The sequence below is a fragment of the Jaculus jaculus genome, chromosome 3, assembly GCF_020740685.1.
Source record: "Jaculus jaculus isolate mJacJac1 chromosome 3, mJacJac1.mat.Y.cur, whole genome shotgun sequence".
Classification (NCBI taxonomy): domain Eukaryota; kingdom Metazoa; phylum Chordata; class Mammalia; order Rodentia; family Dipodidae; genus Jaculus; species Jaculus jaculus.
Genome location: NC_059104.1, coordinates 149,967,367 through 149,984,513, shown reverse-complemented (window position 1 = coordinate 149,984,513; position 17,147 = coordinate 149,967,367). Strand labels below are relative to the sequence as shown.

General features: G+C 45.9%; 1 protein-coding gene across 1 annotated transcript in view; it reads left to right on the top strand.

Annotated features, from left to right (window-relative positions):
- Nucleotides 1–6,879: 6,879 nt before the first annotated feature.
- The window catches only part of Iqgap1 (IQ motif containing GTPase activating protein 1), a 119,277-nt gene continuing 109,009 nt past the window's right edge, over nt 6,880–17,147 (top strand). Inside the window, exons 1-2 of the mRNA XM_004658206.2 lie at nt 6,880–7,009; nt 10,654–10,753. Of these exons, the coding sequence (XP_004658263.1) occupies nt 6,955–7,009; nt 10,654–10,753 (155 nt within the window). The 5' untranslated portion in view covers nt 6,880–6,954. The remainder of the gene's footprint in view (nt 7,010–10,653; nt 10,754–17,147) is intronic.

Below are 17,147 nucleotides of genomic sequence, written 5' to 3'. Positions count from 1 at the left end.
GCGTGCATGAGCAGGGACCCTGCAGACTACAAAATCAATCAGCCAGACAAGTACACACTTACACATTAGTGGCACACAGCCTCCGAGGGGAACCAACTATTCTCTGATTGGACATGAGGCTGGCTCAGTGGGAGAGAACTCATATCTGGCACTGGAAACCAAGTCAGAATCCCATGGTCTGGAAACTCAGACTTTAGAGAGAACCCTCTACTGGTCTCTGGAGAGGAAAAGTGGGCTACCACACACACAAAAAAAATCTAAAGATCTCAAATAACTTTGTATAACCTCTTTAACCCAAGCTGCTCTCACTCTTGTTTGGAGAATCTGCTTTATTTTAGTACTGACAAAGAAAATGGAGGTGAACCAAGATCCATCCAAGAAGACAAGAAGATTGTTGACTTCCCACCATGAGGCATGCCACCTCTACCACATCTGCCAGAGCTCAGGAGAAATAACAGAAGAAGCAGAGACATGAATACTACTCTTTTTTTGTTTGTTTATTTTATTTATTTGAGAACAACAGACAGAGAGAGAAAGAGGGAGAGAGAGAGAGAGAATGGGCGCGCCAGGGCCTCCAGCCACTGCAAACGAACTCCAGACGCGGGCGCCCCTTTGTGCATCTGGCTAACGTGGGTCCTGGGGAATTGAGCCTCGAACCGGGGTCCTTAGGCTTCATGGGCAAGTGCTTAACCGCTAAGCCATCTCTAGAGCCCATGAATACTACTCTTACTGCTAGCCTGACAACCAGTTCTGGGGTGATGGTGAAAGACATGGTGATTAATCAAAACCTACCAAAGCAGAAATCCAGAGGCTACAGAGAGCTCAACACTAAATCAGACAGGCAACAGGCCTGTCATGGCCCAAGAAACATTGAGGAAGAATGAGCAGAAAGATCGTAAGAGTCCTCTCACTTGCTCTCTGTCTTTTTTTTTTTAGGTAGGATCTCCCTCTAGCCAAGGCTGACCTGGAATTCCTTATATAGTCTCAGGGTGGCCTCAAACTCATGGTGATCCCCCTACCTCTGCCTCCAGAGTGCTGGGATTAAAGGTGTGCACCACCATGCCCAGCTTTCATTCTCTATCTTTCTCTCTGCCTCTCTCTCAACTAAATAAATACATAGAAAAAATTTAAAAAGGGATGGAGAAGGCTGGGGATATGGCTTAGTGGTTAAGGCAGCATGCCTGTGAAACATAAGGACCCAGGTTCAATTCTCCAGGTCCCACATAAGCCAGATGCACATGGTGGCACATGCATCTGGAGTTCGTTTGCAATGGCTAGAGGCCCTGGTGTGCCCATGCTCTCTTTCTCTCTTTCCTTCCCTCTGTCTCTAATAAATAAATAAATAAAAATACAATCTATTTAAAAAAACAAGGGATGGAAAGATGGCTTAGTGGTTAAGGGACTTGCCTGCAAAGCCAAAGGACCCAGGTTCAATTCCCCAGTACCCACATAAGCCAGTTGGACAAGGTGGTACATAGATTTGGAGTTCATTTGCAGTGGCTGGAAGCTCTGGTGCACCCATTCTCTCCCCACTCCTCTCTCTCTTTGCTTCTCTCTCAAATAAATAAATAAAAAATAGAAAGAGTCACACAGTAAGTAGGAATACTCTGAGGCATGGTCCCTACCACACTACCCCACAACAGGAACTGACCCAGACCTTCATGACCTCACAGTGAATACCTTAACCCCACTGAGAAGGGCCCTGGGTATTGGGAGCAGGGGCGAGGGGATAAAAGAGTATAACCTGTAATAATATGTGTAAAAATTTTTTTGAATGTGTGGGGGGAGGAGTGATAAAAAACATTTAAAATTGGGGAATGGGGAGATGGCTTAGTGGTTAACAGCACTTGCTGCTTCAGCATGAGGGCCTCTCAGCCAGAGATGCCAAGTCACTTACATGAAAATCTGGAGATGGAGCTAAAGAGATGGCTCAGCAGTTAAGGCACTTGCCTGCAGAGCCTAAAGGCTGGAGTTTGATTCCCCAGTACCCACGTAGAGCCAGATGCACAAGGTGTTGCACACATTTGGAATCTGTTTGCAGCGGCTTGAGGCCCTGCCGCACCTGTTCTGTCTGTCTCTCTTCTAGCTCTCTTAGCTCACAAATAAATTTTTTAAAAAATGTATTTTCAAAAACTTGGGCATGGGTCTGCAGAGGGTGGAGATGGAGGAATCACTGAGGCTCACTGACAGACAACAAATCCAGGGTGAGGTAGAGAGTCCATCTCAATAAAAGGAAAATGTGAATGAGCAATAAGAGGACACTCAACACGTCCCTCTGTCCTGTACATGCACAGACATGGGGTGCACATATCTGAACACACATGTGCATACATTATACATCACACACACAACAGCACATGCACATGCGAACAAGTTAAAAATGTACCATTCATATTATATTGCTTAGTATCAGTGTTAATACAAATATAAAGCTTTTCGCTCATGTGTGGATATTCCTTAAAAGCCAAGGAATATGGCTAGAGAGGTGGCTCAGCTGCTAAGTGCACTTTCTGCCCAGGCATGAGGGCCTGAGGGGGCCCAAGACCCCCAGAATCAAATCTCTAGATTGCACATAAATAGCTGAATGTGGTCATGTTCACCTGTAACCCCAGTCTGGGAATCACAGGATCCCTTCAAGCTCTGGAGACTCACACTCACAAAAACCAAGGTGGGCTGGGCATGATGACACACACCTTTAATCTCAGCACTTGGAAGGCACAGGTGGGAGGATGCCATGAGTTTGAGGACAGCCTGAGACTACATAGTGAATTCTAGGCCAGCCTGGACTGGAGTGAGACCCTACCTCAAAAAAAAAAAAAAAAAAAAAAAAAAGATGGAACAGTGATGGAGCAGGAAAGCAGGACACCTTATGTTCTGCTCTGCCACAATAGTTCAAGGTCACATTTGGCTACATGATGAATTGGAGGTCAGCTGGCTTCATGGCATCCAGTCTCAAAAAAAAAAAAAAAAAAAAAAAACCAGGCTGGCCTGGCACTTGCTGGAGGCATCCTGCCTCTGCCTTGAGAATACTTGCATTGCAGGTGTGAGCTGCCACACTGGCTTCTTATGGGTTTCAAGTATCTTCTTACTTAACTAGTTCAGGGCTTCTGATAATTGCTTAGTAGTAGAGTACCTGCCTAGCATGCATGGCCTGGATCCTCAGAACCACAGAAAGATAGCGTGAAGGAAGAGGAAGTGAATTGAAAATGGCTGGAGCAAAAAGCCTGGAAGGAAGTAGTAGTGGGCTTACTTAGCTGCTAAAGAATTTGAATCATATTGTGAAGGAAGTAATAGAAAAAAATATGTATATATGTTAAATAGAGCACTGCATTTGCAGTTTGGAAAGAGCACCCGGTGACTGAGAATCTGGTTGGCAAAAGGGAGAAAAAGAGATAGTGATAAGCTAGGTATATGCCGCCACACCCAGCCCCTCCGATACTATAAACAGTTTCATCACAAGGGGGACAAAAGCTGGACACAAACCAAAAATACAATATGTTGAATATAGGGTATGAGGTGAAGCAAGGAAGCTGGGGTGTGACGGGGTCTGGTGTTTGAGTACTCATGTTAACGGAGAATGTAGCAGGATGTATTTCTAGCAGTTTTCACCCAGTCTGCATCTCAGCCAGAGGAACAAACTCAAAAAAAAAAAAAAAAAAAAAACACCAAAAACTCACTTGTAAGGCAAACTTTTCATTTCTGGGTCAGGGTAGTGGGGAGAAGCTCAGAAAAAAAAAAAAAAAAGATACCCAAGACTTTAAAGAGGAAGAGAGAAGTCCAGGTCACCAAGGCCAAGTACAGAGCTGGTGTAGTCTGTTTTCCTGTGAGAACGACCAGCTGCATCTGACAGAGGTGGGCACTAGAATAACTTCCCACCCTGGCAGTCACATCAGGTGCACCCAATGGCAGTCACATCAGGTGCACCCAATGAAAAGAGAAGTAGAAGACCCCTCCCTTCCCCCAGCAACTTTGAGCATTAGAAGTCTGCAGGGACTCCAGGTCCAAGTTCACCTAGGGCCAGCGCTTATGTTGGACAGAGGTGATGCCAGGTGGGCATCTTTCACCATCCTTCTACAGCCAAGGAGTGACTCTGCAGACATCCTGAGGCAGACAAGGCGAAGTGAAGAAAGTGAGGAAGAGATTGGCTGATGCCTTGAAGGCAGACAAACTTGCTAAGGAGGCAGACTGAGGAGCTAAAAGGAATTGTCTGAAAAAGAGATGAAAAACTGAAAACAACACTTCAGAAGTTTGCCAATGTGGTGGCCTCCAGAGAGCAGCTCACCATGAAGGAACATTGTTTTACTCTTCTATCTTAAATTTCTCTTTATTAAAATGTTTTTTTTTTTAAACACACCAGAGCTGGGCATGGTGGTGGCACATACTTTTAATTCCAGCACTTGGGAGACAGAGGTGGGAGGATTACTGTGAGTTCAAGGCCATCATGAGACTATATTGTGAATTCAGGTCTGCCTGGACTAAAATGAAACTCTACCTCAAAAATCTCCCTCCTGGGCTGGAGAGATGGCTTAGCGGTTTAGCGCTTGCCTGTGAAGCCTAAGGACCCCAGTTCGAGGCTCGGTTCCCCAGGTCCCACGTTAGCCAGATGCACAAGGGGGCGCACGCGTCTGGAGTTCGTTTGCAGAGGCTGGAAGCCCTGGCGCGCCCATTCTCTCTCTCTCCCTCTATCTGTCTTTCTCTGTGTGTCTGTCGCTCTCAAAAAAAAAAAAAATTAAAAAAAAAAAATCTCCCTCCTGGGCTGGAGAGATGGCTTAGCGGTTAAGCGCTTGCCTGTGAAGCCTAAGGACCCCAGTTCGAGGCTCAGTTCCCCAGGTCCCACGTTAGCCAGATGCACAAGGGGGCGCACGCGTCTGGAGTTCGTTTGCAGAGGCTGGAAGCCCTGGCGCGCCATTTCTCAATCTCTCTCTCTCTGTCTCTTTCTCTCTCTCTGTCACTCTCAAATAAATTAAAAAAAAAAAGAACAAAAAATAATTTAAAAAAAAATCTCCCTCCTCAAGGAAAAAAAAGGCAAAGGAGGTGTCTCATCAGTTAAAGGTACTTGCTTGTTAAGCCGACCTGCGGGGGTTTTAATTTCCTCTTACTTGTGTAAAGCCAGATGCGCAAAGTGGCATTATGTGTCTGGAGTTCATCTGCAAGAGGTCCTGGCATGCACATTCTTTCTCTCTCAAATAAATATATAATTTTTTGAAAATAGAAATTTGGCTGGGTGTGGTGGCGCACGCCTTTAATCCCAGCACTCAGGAGGCTCGCCAAGAGTTCAAGGCCACCCTTAGACTACATAGGGAATTCCAGGTTAGCCTGGGCTAGAGCAAGATTTTATCTTGAAAAAGCAAAATAAATAAATGAATAAAATTCTAATGTGTATGGGCTGCCATAACAATTAAGGCGCTTGCCTGTGAAGCCTAAGGACTCAGGTTTGATTCCCCAGTACCCACATAAACCACATGCACATGGTGGTGCATGTGTCTGGACTTCGTTTGCAGTGGTTAGAGGCCCTGGGGCGCCTATTCTCCGTCTATGTGCTTCTCTCTCTCAAATAAATAAGTAAATAAATAAAACATTTAAAGATTCTAATGGGTATGCATGTGCTGTATATACAAACGTGTGCACCATGTGCCATGCACGCAGTATCATTTCCGTGAGAGTGAGCCTCTCATCTCACTGAACCTGAGCATGTTGCTTCATGTCCAGTGGCTGACCAGCGAATCTCAGGGATCCCCTTGTTTCGGATCCCCTCAGAGCTTGGGTTACAGGCACGCGTGGTCATGGCTTGGCTGTTTACGTGGGTGCCTGGGATGGAACCAAGATCCTTCTGCTTGAGCAACAAGCGCTCTTACTTGCTGGGCCATCTCCCCATCCCCTGGACTCTGAGGTCCCTAGGGGTGACACGCGGAATGTGAAGTGTCTGCAGGACACATGGGGTGAAAAGTGCTCATTAGACAGTCTGAAAAATACTGAGGGCTTTCAGATGGTCTGGATTGTAAAATACTCTTGAAATCGCCGAGCAGGGGCCATTTAAAATTTTTTTTCTTTTCCTCTCCCTCTCCTCTTCTTTCCTTCCCCTTTAAGGATAAGTTTTCATTCCGTAATCCAGGCTGATCCTCCAGCCTCCGCTCCTCAAATGCGGGGATCACACGCGTGCGCCACCACACCCTGAAGTTACTGGGAAGGGACAGAGAAAAACCAAAATAGGTTGAGGTCCTATTTCCATTGAATACCGACAGGCCGGCCGAAGGGCAGCGGAGAGAGGCACCACTAATCACGGCGAGGAGCCCCTTGAGAAAGAACTAATTGCAAAGAGCAGCAGGGAGTCCCCATCTCAAAACCCTCGAGATGATTCAACAGTTCGGCGACCGCCGGCGAATCTGGGCGAGGAATGAGGCCAGCTTGACAGCATGTGGAGGAGCCTGGGATCGGAAGTCCTTCAGGGCAGTTTGGGTCCTGAAATTAAGTGTAACAGGAGCACCCTGGGCCACCTGAGCAGAGACCTTAAGTCTCCGAGTCCCGGTGCAGAAGGGTTCAACTCAGCAGGCCGGGGAAAGGGAGCGGCTCCGGGCAGCCGCTGACAGTGCCTGGAGGCTTTAAAAGCCGAGGAGCGGCAAGGCGGTGGCGGGAGTGCCCGGCTGTGGGACACGACTGGGCGCGAAGACCGCTGCGGTCGGGCGCGCTCCGCCTCCCGGCTTCCGTGGACGGCGGGGCGGGGCCTCGAGGAATGGGCGTGACCCACACATGTGACCACGCCCCCTTCCGCCCTCTGCCGGGCGGTGCGCGGCTGGGCGGGGGCCCTCGGGTGGGGCCTGCGGGGTGGGACTAATGGCGCGGGGCGTGGCCTCGGGGACCGCGACTAGCCGCGCACCCAGGCAGGAGCTGCAGCTGCCGCCGCCCGCGTCTTCGAGGGCTCACCGCTTCCTCACCAGACACCCGGGCTCGGCCGCCATGTCCGCCGCGGACGAGGTCGATGGGCTGGGCGTGGCCCGGCCGCACTATGGCTGTGAGTGCGGGGGCCTTTCGCGGTGCGGGGCTGGGGTGTGTGGGGGGCCGGCCGTGTCGGGTTCCCTCGGGGGTGGCGGGGGTTGTGGGGGGAGCATGGCCGGACGGGTGCGGCCAGGTGGCAGCGGGCCGCGGGGACCCGGAAGAGCCGGCCCGGCTGGGTGGCTGGCGGCCAGGCGCTGCTGCGCCCGCGTGCCCCCCATCCCCCCCAGCCCCGAGGCGGCGGGTTAGGACCCCGGAGGCCTCCTGCGCCCCGCCTGGCGCGGCTGCCGAGGAGCCCCACCCAGCGCCAGTGCCGCTCGGCTCGACCGAGATTGGGGAAGAAGGACCGGGGTGAGGTGGCAGGAGCGCGGTGCGGTGCAGGGCGTGTCCCCGGCTTCCGAGATCGGGGCTGTGCTGGGCTCGGTGGGAAGGTGCCGTGCCTGCGAGAGCCACGCCGGGGCTAGCCGTGCGCCGCCTCAGGCTGCCTGCGAGGTGCAGTTTGAGCAAGCCACATAAGATTTCTTGGGGTTCGCTCACTCGTCAGGATTTCAGAAGTAAAATCACATACACACACACACACACTCACTCTCCAAAAACCTGACTTCCTCATTCTCTGTGGCCATTCCTGGAACATCAATGAACCCTACGTGGGACAGTTGCCATTGACTGCAAGAGGGTCCTTGGGGGGGGGGGTCTCTAGGGTTTCGATTTTGTGTTCTGGGAATAGTGTGTTTTTAAAGGGTCCTTACAGTCATTCACAGTTTTTGTTTTGTGTGTGTGAGATACTGCCACGTTTGTGGAATTAGAGATGAGTGAGACAAAACCGTGTCTTCGAAAAATTTTAATCACAGAGACAAACAGGTGTACAAATGAGTGACAAGATGCAGTAAAGATAAAAGATGCGGGAGCTCACTAGGTGTAGTCAAGAGTAACTTGGGCGAGGAGAAGGGACTGGGGGAAGCCGTCTGAAGTCAGGTGGTGACATTTGAACCGAGCTTGAAATGATGCTGTGTAGGGCAGGGTGGGGTCAAGACATGACTTAAAGAGGAAGCAGCTGAACTAAATGTAGTGTTGAGGACACAGGGCACTGTGTGTGTTGGAAACTGAGTCAGTGTGAGGACTGGACAGTGATGAATGGAAGGACAAAAGACAGGGGTAAAAATCATTTCCAAGAGCAGCTGAGGTCAGACCGGGAAGAGCCTTGTCTGCTTTTCCAAGGCTTTAGGAATTTATTCCATAGTTTGGGGTGAGCATGAAGGAGGCAGATAGCTTCAAGGTTAAGTCCACAGGCCTTGGAGACAGGTGGATTTGGATCCAGTCCCCTTCCTCTTATTAGCCCTGGGGCTAAGTTCACCCAGCCTCAATTTCCTCATCTGTCAAAATAATCACAGGATTGTTGTGGGCTTTGGTGAGAGAATGCATGTAAAATGCTTAGCACAATTACTAACACTTAGCTCTCAATAACTGTTGGCTGTGGCTGTTAATAAAAGGGGAAAGCATGATGAGATATGTGATTAGAAAGACTTCTGACAAACAAAGGCAAAATCTCTAGTCAGTACTTTGAGGTTACAATAAAACGAAGAACATGGGCCTAGAGAGATGGCTTAGTGGTTAAGGTATTTGTCTGCAAAGCCAAAGGGCCCAGGTTCAGTTCCCCAGGACCTATGTATGTAATCCAGATGCACAAGGTGGCACATGCCTCTGGAGTTTGGGTTCCCCAGAGCCTCTAGCCATTGTAAACATTCATTCTCCCTCTGCCTCTTTCTTTCTTAAATAGAACGTGTACATAGGACCATACTTTTTTTTTTTCTCTTTTATTTTTTGAGGTAGGATCTTGCTCTAGCTCAGGCTAACCTGGTATTCACTATGTCTTCTCAGAATGGCCTTGAATTTATGGCAGTCTTCCTACCGTTGCCTTCCAAGTGCTGGGATTAAAGGTGTGTACCACCATGACCAGCTAGGACCATACCTTTTTTTTTTTTTAAAGTCTTTATTTTTCTTTTTTTCTTTTTGTTTTGTTTTTTCGAGGTAGGGTCTCACTCTGTCCCAGGCTGACCTGGAATTCATTATGTAGTCACAGGGTGGCCTCGGACTCATGGAGGACCTCCTACCTCTGCCTCCCGCGTGCTGGGATTAAAGGTGTGTGCCACCATGCCCAGCATCTTTCTTAAAAAAAATATTTATTTATTAGAGAGAGAGAAGGCAGAGAAAGAGAAAATGGCCACATCAGTGCCTCCAGCCACTGCAAACGAACTCCAGACATGCACCACCTTGTGGCTTAGGTGGCTCTTGTGGAATTGAACCTGGGTCCTTTGACTTTGCAGGCAGGTGCCTTAACCACTAAATCATCTCTCTAGCCTGGACCATACGTTCTTTTTTTAAAAAAATATTTTATTTTTATTTATTTATTTGAGAGAGGGAAAGGCAGCTAGAAAGAAACTGGGTGTGGCAAGGCCTCCAGACACTGCAAGTGAACTCCAGGTCATGTGACACCTGGTGCATCTGGCTTATATGGGTACTGGGGAATCAAACCTGGGTCATTAGGCTTCACAGGCAAGCACCTTAACCACTGAGTCATCTCTCCAGTCCTGGTAAGGTCTCACTCTAGCTCAGGCTGACTTGGAATTCACTATGTACACTCAGGGTGGCCTTGAACTCATGGCAATCTTCCTACCATTGCCTCCCAAGTGCTGGGATTAAAGGCATGCACCACCACGCCTGGCTGGACCATACATTTTTAAAAAAATATCTTAGGTCTGGAGAGAGGGCTTAACAATTAAGCACATGCTTGTGAAGACTAAGGACCCTGATTCGAGGCTTGATTCCCCAGTACCCACATAAGACAGATGTACAGGATGGCGCATGCATCTGGAGTTTGTTTGCAGTGGCTTGAGGCCCTGGCGCACCTATTCTCTCTGTTTCTCTCTGCCTCTTTCTCTCACTCTCTCTGTCCCTCTCAAATAAATAAAAATTAAAAAAAAACCTTATTTATTGGGCTAGAGAGATGGCATAGTGGTTAAGGTACTTGCCTGTGAAGCCTAAGGATGCAGGTTTGATTCCCCATTACCCATGTAACCAAATGCGCATGGTAAAGCATGCATATAGAGTTCATTTGCAGTGGCTAGAGACCCTATTGCGCCCTTTCTATCTTTTTCTTTCTCTGTAAATAAATAAATAAAATAAAATATAAGATGGCTTCTTCCATAAGAAAATGTGAACTATTATAGTTCGTATGAAAATAAAGCTACAAGATTTAAAAAATATTTATTTAATTGAGAGAGAGAGGTTGGTGGGGGTGGGAAGGAGGGGTTGCCAAAGCCTCCTGCCATTGCAAATGAATTCCCAGGCACATGCGCCACTTTGTACATCTGGCTTTACATGGCTACCTCAAACCCAGGCTGATAGGCTTTGTAAGTAAGTGCCTTAACAGCTGAGGCATCTCTCCAGCTTCAGGACCAACATTTTAAAAAGGAGCAAAATGAGTATAGTTGAAACCACATGGTTTTTTAAGGAATGTCTTTGTGGTACCCCTGCCTATCTACTTACCGCTCAGCTGTCCTGGCTCTCGCTGACTAGCAGGAACTTGATTGATGGCCATGGCCTTCTTTCATTGCTGAGGAAGGTACAGGTTTGAGTATTTACATTCTTTCCTTCATGTTTTAGCTGTTCTGGATAATGAGAGACTCACCGCAGAAGAAATGGATGAAAGGAGACGTCAGAATGTGGCTTATGAGTACCTTTGCCATTTGGAGGAAGCAAAGAGGTAAAGATGGGCTGGCTGGGGAGAAGGGTGATGCCTTGTGAGCACAAAGATACCTCTGTGTTGTCGGGGTGACCAGTGAGGCTGGTAGTTGAAGGAATAAGTGCAGGAAGAGTGTTGATTCATGGGATCAAGTAGCCATGGGAGCGTATCATGAAACACTATGATGTATATTTGTGTATGTTGAAAATTTTCTAGGTATAGTGAATATTTTGGGTACTTCCAGCTGTGAGAAATACTGCATTTTGGGGATTTAAAGTTCTTATTCTTAATGTTTTACTAATTCTACACTGGCTTTGGTTTATATGCTGAGTTCCCTCTTCCTATAACTTGTGGAGTAGGTATTAGGTTTTGGGAACTTTTACTATGTAATATTGTGTAAAGGACTGAGCGTGTAGCTCAGTGGCAGAATGCTTACCTCGTACACCCAAGGCCCTGAGTTAGATTCCCCAGTACCGGGAATAAAAAAAAAAAAGCAAAAATAAAAAACAACAACAAACACTGAAAACCTTGTCTGACCAGGGAAGTGCTACAGGTGTAGATCTAGCCATCCTCAATATTCACTGATGGCATCCTCTGTATTCTCTCTCCTCTTCTCCTTTGGTTTTTGAGGCAGGGTCGTATGTAGCCCAGCTGGCCTCAAATTCACGTAGCTACGGTTTGCTGTGAGCTCCTGATACTGTTGCTTCCTCTTTTAGGTGCTGGGTTTACGGGCATATGCCACCATGCCCGGTTCCTCTGCATTGCTTATGAAGTGCGGCTGCTGTGGATCTTGTGCTCTTAATTTTAGGTTGTCAGTTTGCGATCAGGTGTTCTTTTGCTTATGTTCCTTTGCAAGGTTTCGGGTTGATAGAATTGTAGATCACATATCCTATAAGTAAGCTTTGGTGAAAAGGTCAGTGAGGGATGAGGAAAGGTGTTTGTCATTAGAGTTTAATGAAAATGTTTCAAATGGGGCTGTAAAGCAAGGTTGGTTTTTTTTTTTTTTTTTTACCATTCTCTCTTAAAATGCTATAGGAAAGTCCAGATAACAACACAACAAACATACTTAAGTCCCAGAACTAACACTCAGCCTTTCAAATCTTTTTTTTTTTTTTTTTTTTTTTTCCGAGGTAGGGTTTCACTCTGGTCCAGGCTGACCTGGAATTAACTCTGTCATCTCAGGGTGGCCTTGAACTCATGGCAATCCTCCTACCTCTGCCTCCCGAGTGCTGGGATTAAAGGTGTGTGCCACCACGCTGGCTAGGCCTTTCAAATCTTGCCCTTTCTCTAAAAGCCATAGCAACTCCTGTTAATGTCCCCTCCATGCTCTACCCCAGTCCTGTTCTTCCTCCCTGGTAACCACTAACATGCATTTGGTGTCTTCTTTTTTAAATTTTCATTTATTTATTTATTTTTAATTTTTTTTTTATTTATTTGAGAGAACGGGTACACCAGGGCCTCTAGCCACTGAAAACAATCTCCAGATGCATGCACCCCCTTGTGCAGCTGGCTCACATGGGTCATGGGGAATCCAATCTGGGTCCTTTGGCTTTGAAGTCAAATTCCTTAACCGCTAAGCCAACTCTCCAGCCTATTTACTTATTTTTAAATCCTTTTTGTTTGTTTTTTGTTTGTCGAAGTAGGGTCTCACTCTAGCCCAGGCTGACCTGGAATTCACTGTGTAGTCTCAGGGTGGCTTTGAACTCACAGCTATCCTCTTATCTCTGCCTCTTGAGTTCTGGGATTAAAGGCATTGTACCACCACTTCTGGATTTAAATCATTTTTAAAAAATTTATTTACTTGAGAGAGAATGGTCACACCAGGGCTTTCAGCCACTGTAAACAAACTCCAGACACATGTGCCACCTTGTCCATCTGGCTTATGTGGGTCTTGGGGAACTGAGCTTGGGTCCTTTGGCTTTGCAGGCAAATGCCTTTACCACTAAGCCATCTCTCCATCCCTGGTGTTTTCTTAAGTTTAGGCTGCTTCTTAGAGTTTCAAGCACTTGGGAAGTCAGAGAGGGATATTAGTGATGATCTATATGAGCATTATTGATAATGCTTTCTTAATAAATGAAAATTTATAATTTCTGTGAAGCAGGGGGTCAAACTCATGGCCTCATCTATGCCAAGCACGTGCTCTACCACTGAGCTTTATTCCCAGCACCCTGACATGAACATTCAGATAGCGATGAGTGTGTTATTAGGAAAGAGAAGAGGTTTGTAAAGGAACAAAAATATTAAATCATCTGTCACTTAAATTGTGGACTTCTAGTTAATGTTAAAGTATTGCATACTGCTTCAGTCTGAGAGACCATCTTGTGCTTGATGAAGTCACTCTCTTGAGGTCAATTGAGATGAGAGAAATCCAGCTACTTTCCTTTTCCCACACACAGCTGTCCTGCCTTTGTTTCAGTGCTGGATTTCCACCATACTGGTATGAGGAGCTTCTTTTTTTTTGTTTGTTTTTTTTGTTTTTCAAGGTATGGTTTCACTCTAGTCCAGGCTGACCTGGAATTCACTATGTAGTCACAGGGTGACCTCCAACTCACAGTGATCCTCCTACCTCTGCCTCCCAAGTGCTGGGATTAAAGGCGTGTGCCATCATGCTCGGCAGCTAAAACCTTAAAACAAAAAAGTATTTTTATTTGTGAGGAGATAGAGGGAGATAGATTAATTGTCTGGGTTTTATTCCCCAGTATCCCTATAAAGCCAGATGCACAAAGTGGCACATGATTCTGTAGTTTGTTTGCAGTGTCAGGAAGTCCTAGTACACCCATACTCTTCCTTCTCTCTCTCTTTCTCTCTCTCTCAAATAAATAAATACAAATACTTGAAAACAAAACAAAACTTGGGGGCTGGAGAGATTGCAAAGTGGTGCATGTGTCTTGAGTTTGTTTACAGTGGTAGGAGGCCCTGCCATTCTCTCTCAAATAAATAAAATATTTAAAAACTTGGGGGGCTGCAGGGATGGCTTAGTGGTTAAGGCGTTTGCCTGCAAAGCCAAAGGACCCTGGTTCGATCCCCTAGGCCTTAACGTTAGCAAGATGCACAAGGAGGCACATGTGTCTGGAGTTCATTTGCAGTTGTTGGAGGCCCTGGTGCGCCCATTTTTTTTTTTCTCTCTTTCTCTCCCTCTTTCTCTTGTCAAATAAGTAAATTAATTAAAATTAAAAAAAAAATTGCAGCTGGGCATAGTGGTGCACACCTTTAATCCCAGCACTGAGAGGCAGAGGAAGGAGGATCACTGCAAGTTTGAGGCTACCCTGAGACTCCATAGTGAATTCCACATCAGCTTGGGCTAGAGTAAGGCCCTACCTCGAAAAACCAAAAAATAAAATTTTGCAATAGAGAGAACTAAGAAACCTGAGAATGTTATAGTCAGAAAAGACTAGGATTCCCACCAGTCCCCTAATGAGGCTCCTGACAGCTCTAATCATAATTAGTCAAGATTCCTCTCCTAGCTCTGTTGCCTTACTTGGGGAGCTGGGCTGCATCTGTATACTGCTAGGGCTCCTCTTTTCCTTTAGCACAGGGCCCAGTTTGCCTTCTTGGGTTGGCCTGGTCCTATTTCCTTTCAACTTGGAAGAGCCCCACGGTCTGGGATTTACAGTGCTCTGAGGCCAGGAATAAAAATCAGTGAAATCTTGGGGAAAAAGATTCCCCTCCTTGGTTCTATTTATACTCCCTCTGCTCCTCCTACTGAAAGCTCCACCTTTTAGTACAGCAGCCCTGTTGTGTGCCTTTCCCTTGTACCTTTAACCAAGCTCATTCTTGGGAAAAGAGAGGAATGTGTATAAAGGGATTATGAATGTGCAGAGACTGTGTGTGCACATGTCTGTGTGTGTAAAGATACTAGAGTGTGCTGTGGGTGTGGATTTGTATTTCCCTAAAAGGCTAGGTGGGAGAATTTTAAGGGTGATATTCATAAAAGCATGCACATGATAGAAAATAACATTTTTTTTGCTTGTTTGAAAAGTAGCTTCAATATGAAAATTAAGCTACTGTTATAATGAGTGATTTAAGGAATCAAGGCTTTTTGTTTCTGTTTTTTCAAGTTAGGGTCTCACTCTAGTTCAGGCTGACCTGGAATTCACTATGTATTCTCAGGATGGCCTCGAACTCTCCTCCTACCTCTGCTTCCTGAGTGCTGAGATTAAAGGTGTGTGCTACCACACCTGGCTGGAATCAAGGTTTTTTGCTATGGGCTGCATAGCAGAGCAAGGACTATAAAAGGAAGCCTCTTAAGTTCATACTTAAGTAAGAGTTTCCTTTTCCTTTTTTTTTTTTGCCTGCTCTGATTGGGATTTAGATTTGTTTTCGCTAAAGAGTCCTTGTATGTGAGAGGTGAATGTTATTTCACCCAGTTGAAGAAGGTGATGTTGAAATATGTGAAGTATGTAGGCAGTCAGGTCTTGGACAGGAAAATATGAAAGAAAGAAAGAAAGAAGACAGCTTGGGTAAAAAGATAAACAAACAAAAGGATAACATATCAGGCAGGGCAGAGGGAGGAAGGCCAAAGCTGAGAGAGTACGAGTGGTTTTAGAAGTTGAGAAAAACTCAGGTCATGGGAAGATGGTTAATTCTAGCACTCCCTGAGTTAGTCTAATTAATATGTCTTCTTTCAGACATTTTATGGTATAGTCTTTCAAATTTTGTCTGGACTACCTTCTCCACCCCTGTTTATGGGGTATAGACCCTACATACTCCTTGTAGAGGGACTGTACAGGCTGTGGCTGGTGGCTGTCAGTACAAGGTGTTAACAAGAGTTTAGCATTAAATAGAAGCACTTTACCTTTGGTGACTGAGGAGAACTTAAAAAGTGTGTTGGAAAGAAATCTGTTCTTGAGAACAAATTCTCTTTTGTGCATACATCTTTATTGTTGGCAGGGAACATTTTCTGGGTTGGTCTCTTCCTAAATGGCATTAAAATTCCAGGAACATCAAGACATTTCTAGGCTAGGACACTGAGATCATGAAAACAGACATTTAAGAGGCAAACAAACAAGATAGATAGGCCAGGTAACTAGGAAGAGTGGCATGCCCATTAGCTTCTAGAAATCTAGAAGGACAATTATTATTATTATTATTAATAGTAGTATTAGTAGTAGCAGCAGCAGCAGCATGATGGAGAGAGAAAATAGGTGTGTGGCCTGCTATAATTCCAGCACAAGGAATGGCAAGTCTGAGGCTAGCCTTAGCTACCTAAGACTGTCTTCAAAAATTTTTTTTTTTTTAACTAGTATCTCCCTATATGTAGCCCATGCTGTCCTAGAACTCACTGTGTTCTTCCTGCCTCAGCCTCCTTAATGCTGGTGCCAGAACATCCAATCCAAACACTCCTTTTACACATGAGAAAACTAGTCACTTCAAAAGACAGTAGTGGATGGGCTGGAGAGATTGCTCAGCAGTTAAGGCACTTGCCTCCAAAGCCTAATTAATACCCAGTTTCGATTCCCCGTTACCCATGTAGAACCAAATGCACAAAGTGGCATATATATCTGGAGTTTGTTCACAGTGGCAGGGGTCCCTAGTGTGCCCATTCTCTCTGTCTCTTCCCCCCCCACTCTGGTTGCAAATAAATAAATAAATATATTTAAAAAAAAAAAAAAAAACCTGTGTAGTTTGGTTCAGGGCCCATAGTATTTAGCTACTTACTGTCATGGTGAGATTAGAACTGAAAGCATTCATGTAATTCTAAGTATTGGAGAAGCATATGGTGGCATTTCTTCTTCCTCTTTATTTTATTTTATTTTTAAATATATATATTTTTTAATTTATTTGAGAGAGGGAAAGAGGCAGAGAGGAAGAGAGAGAATGGGCGTGCCAGGGCTTCCAGCCACTGTAAACAAACTCCAGAGGCATGCGCCACCTTGTGCAACTGGCTTATGTGGGTCCTGGATAGTCAAATTGAGGTCCTTTCTCTTTGCAGGCAAATGCCTTAACCGCTAAGCCATCTCTCCAGCCCTATTTATTTATTTTTGAGGTAGGGTCTTGCTCTAGTCCAGTCTGACCTGGAATTCACTATGTAGTCTCAGGCTGGCCTTAAACTCATAGCAAACCTCCTACCTCAGACTCCTCTGAGTTCTGGGATTAAAGGCATGCACCACCATGCCCAGGAATTTATTCTTAAATTGGTAAGAGATAGAAATACCTATATCTTGAAGTTTAATTTAGTGTGAACTGCCATGGACCGTCCTTTTTTTTAAAAAATTATTTATTTCAGAGCGACAGACAGAGGGAGAGGGAGAGAGAATGGGTGCACCAGGGCCTCCAGCCAGTGCAAATGAACTTTAGACGCATGTGTCACCTTGTGCATCTGGCTTACATGGGTTCTTGGGAATCAGGCCTCAAACCGGGGTCCTTAAGCTTCATAGGCTAGTGCTTAACTGCTAAGTCACCTCTTCATTCCCTC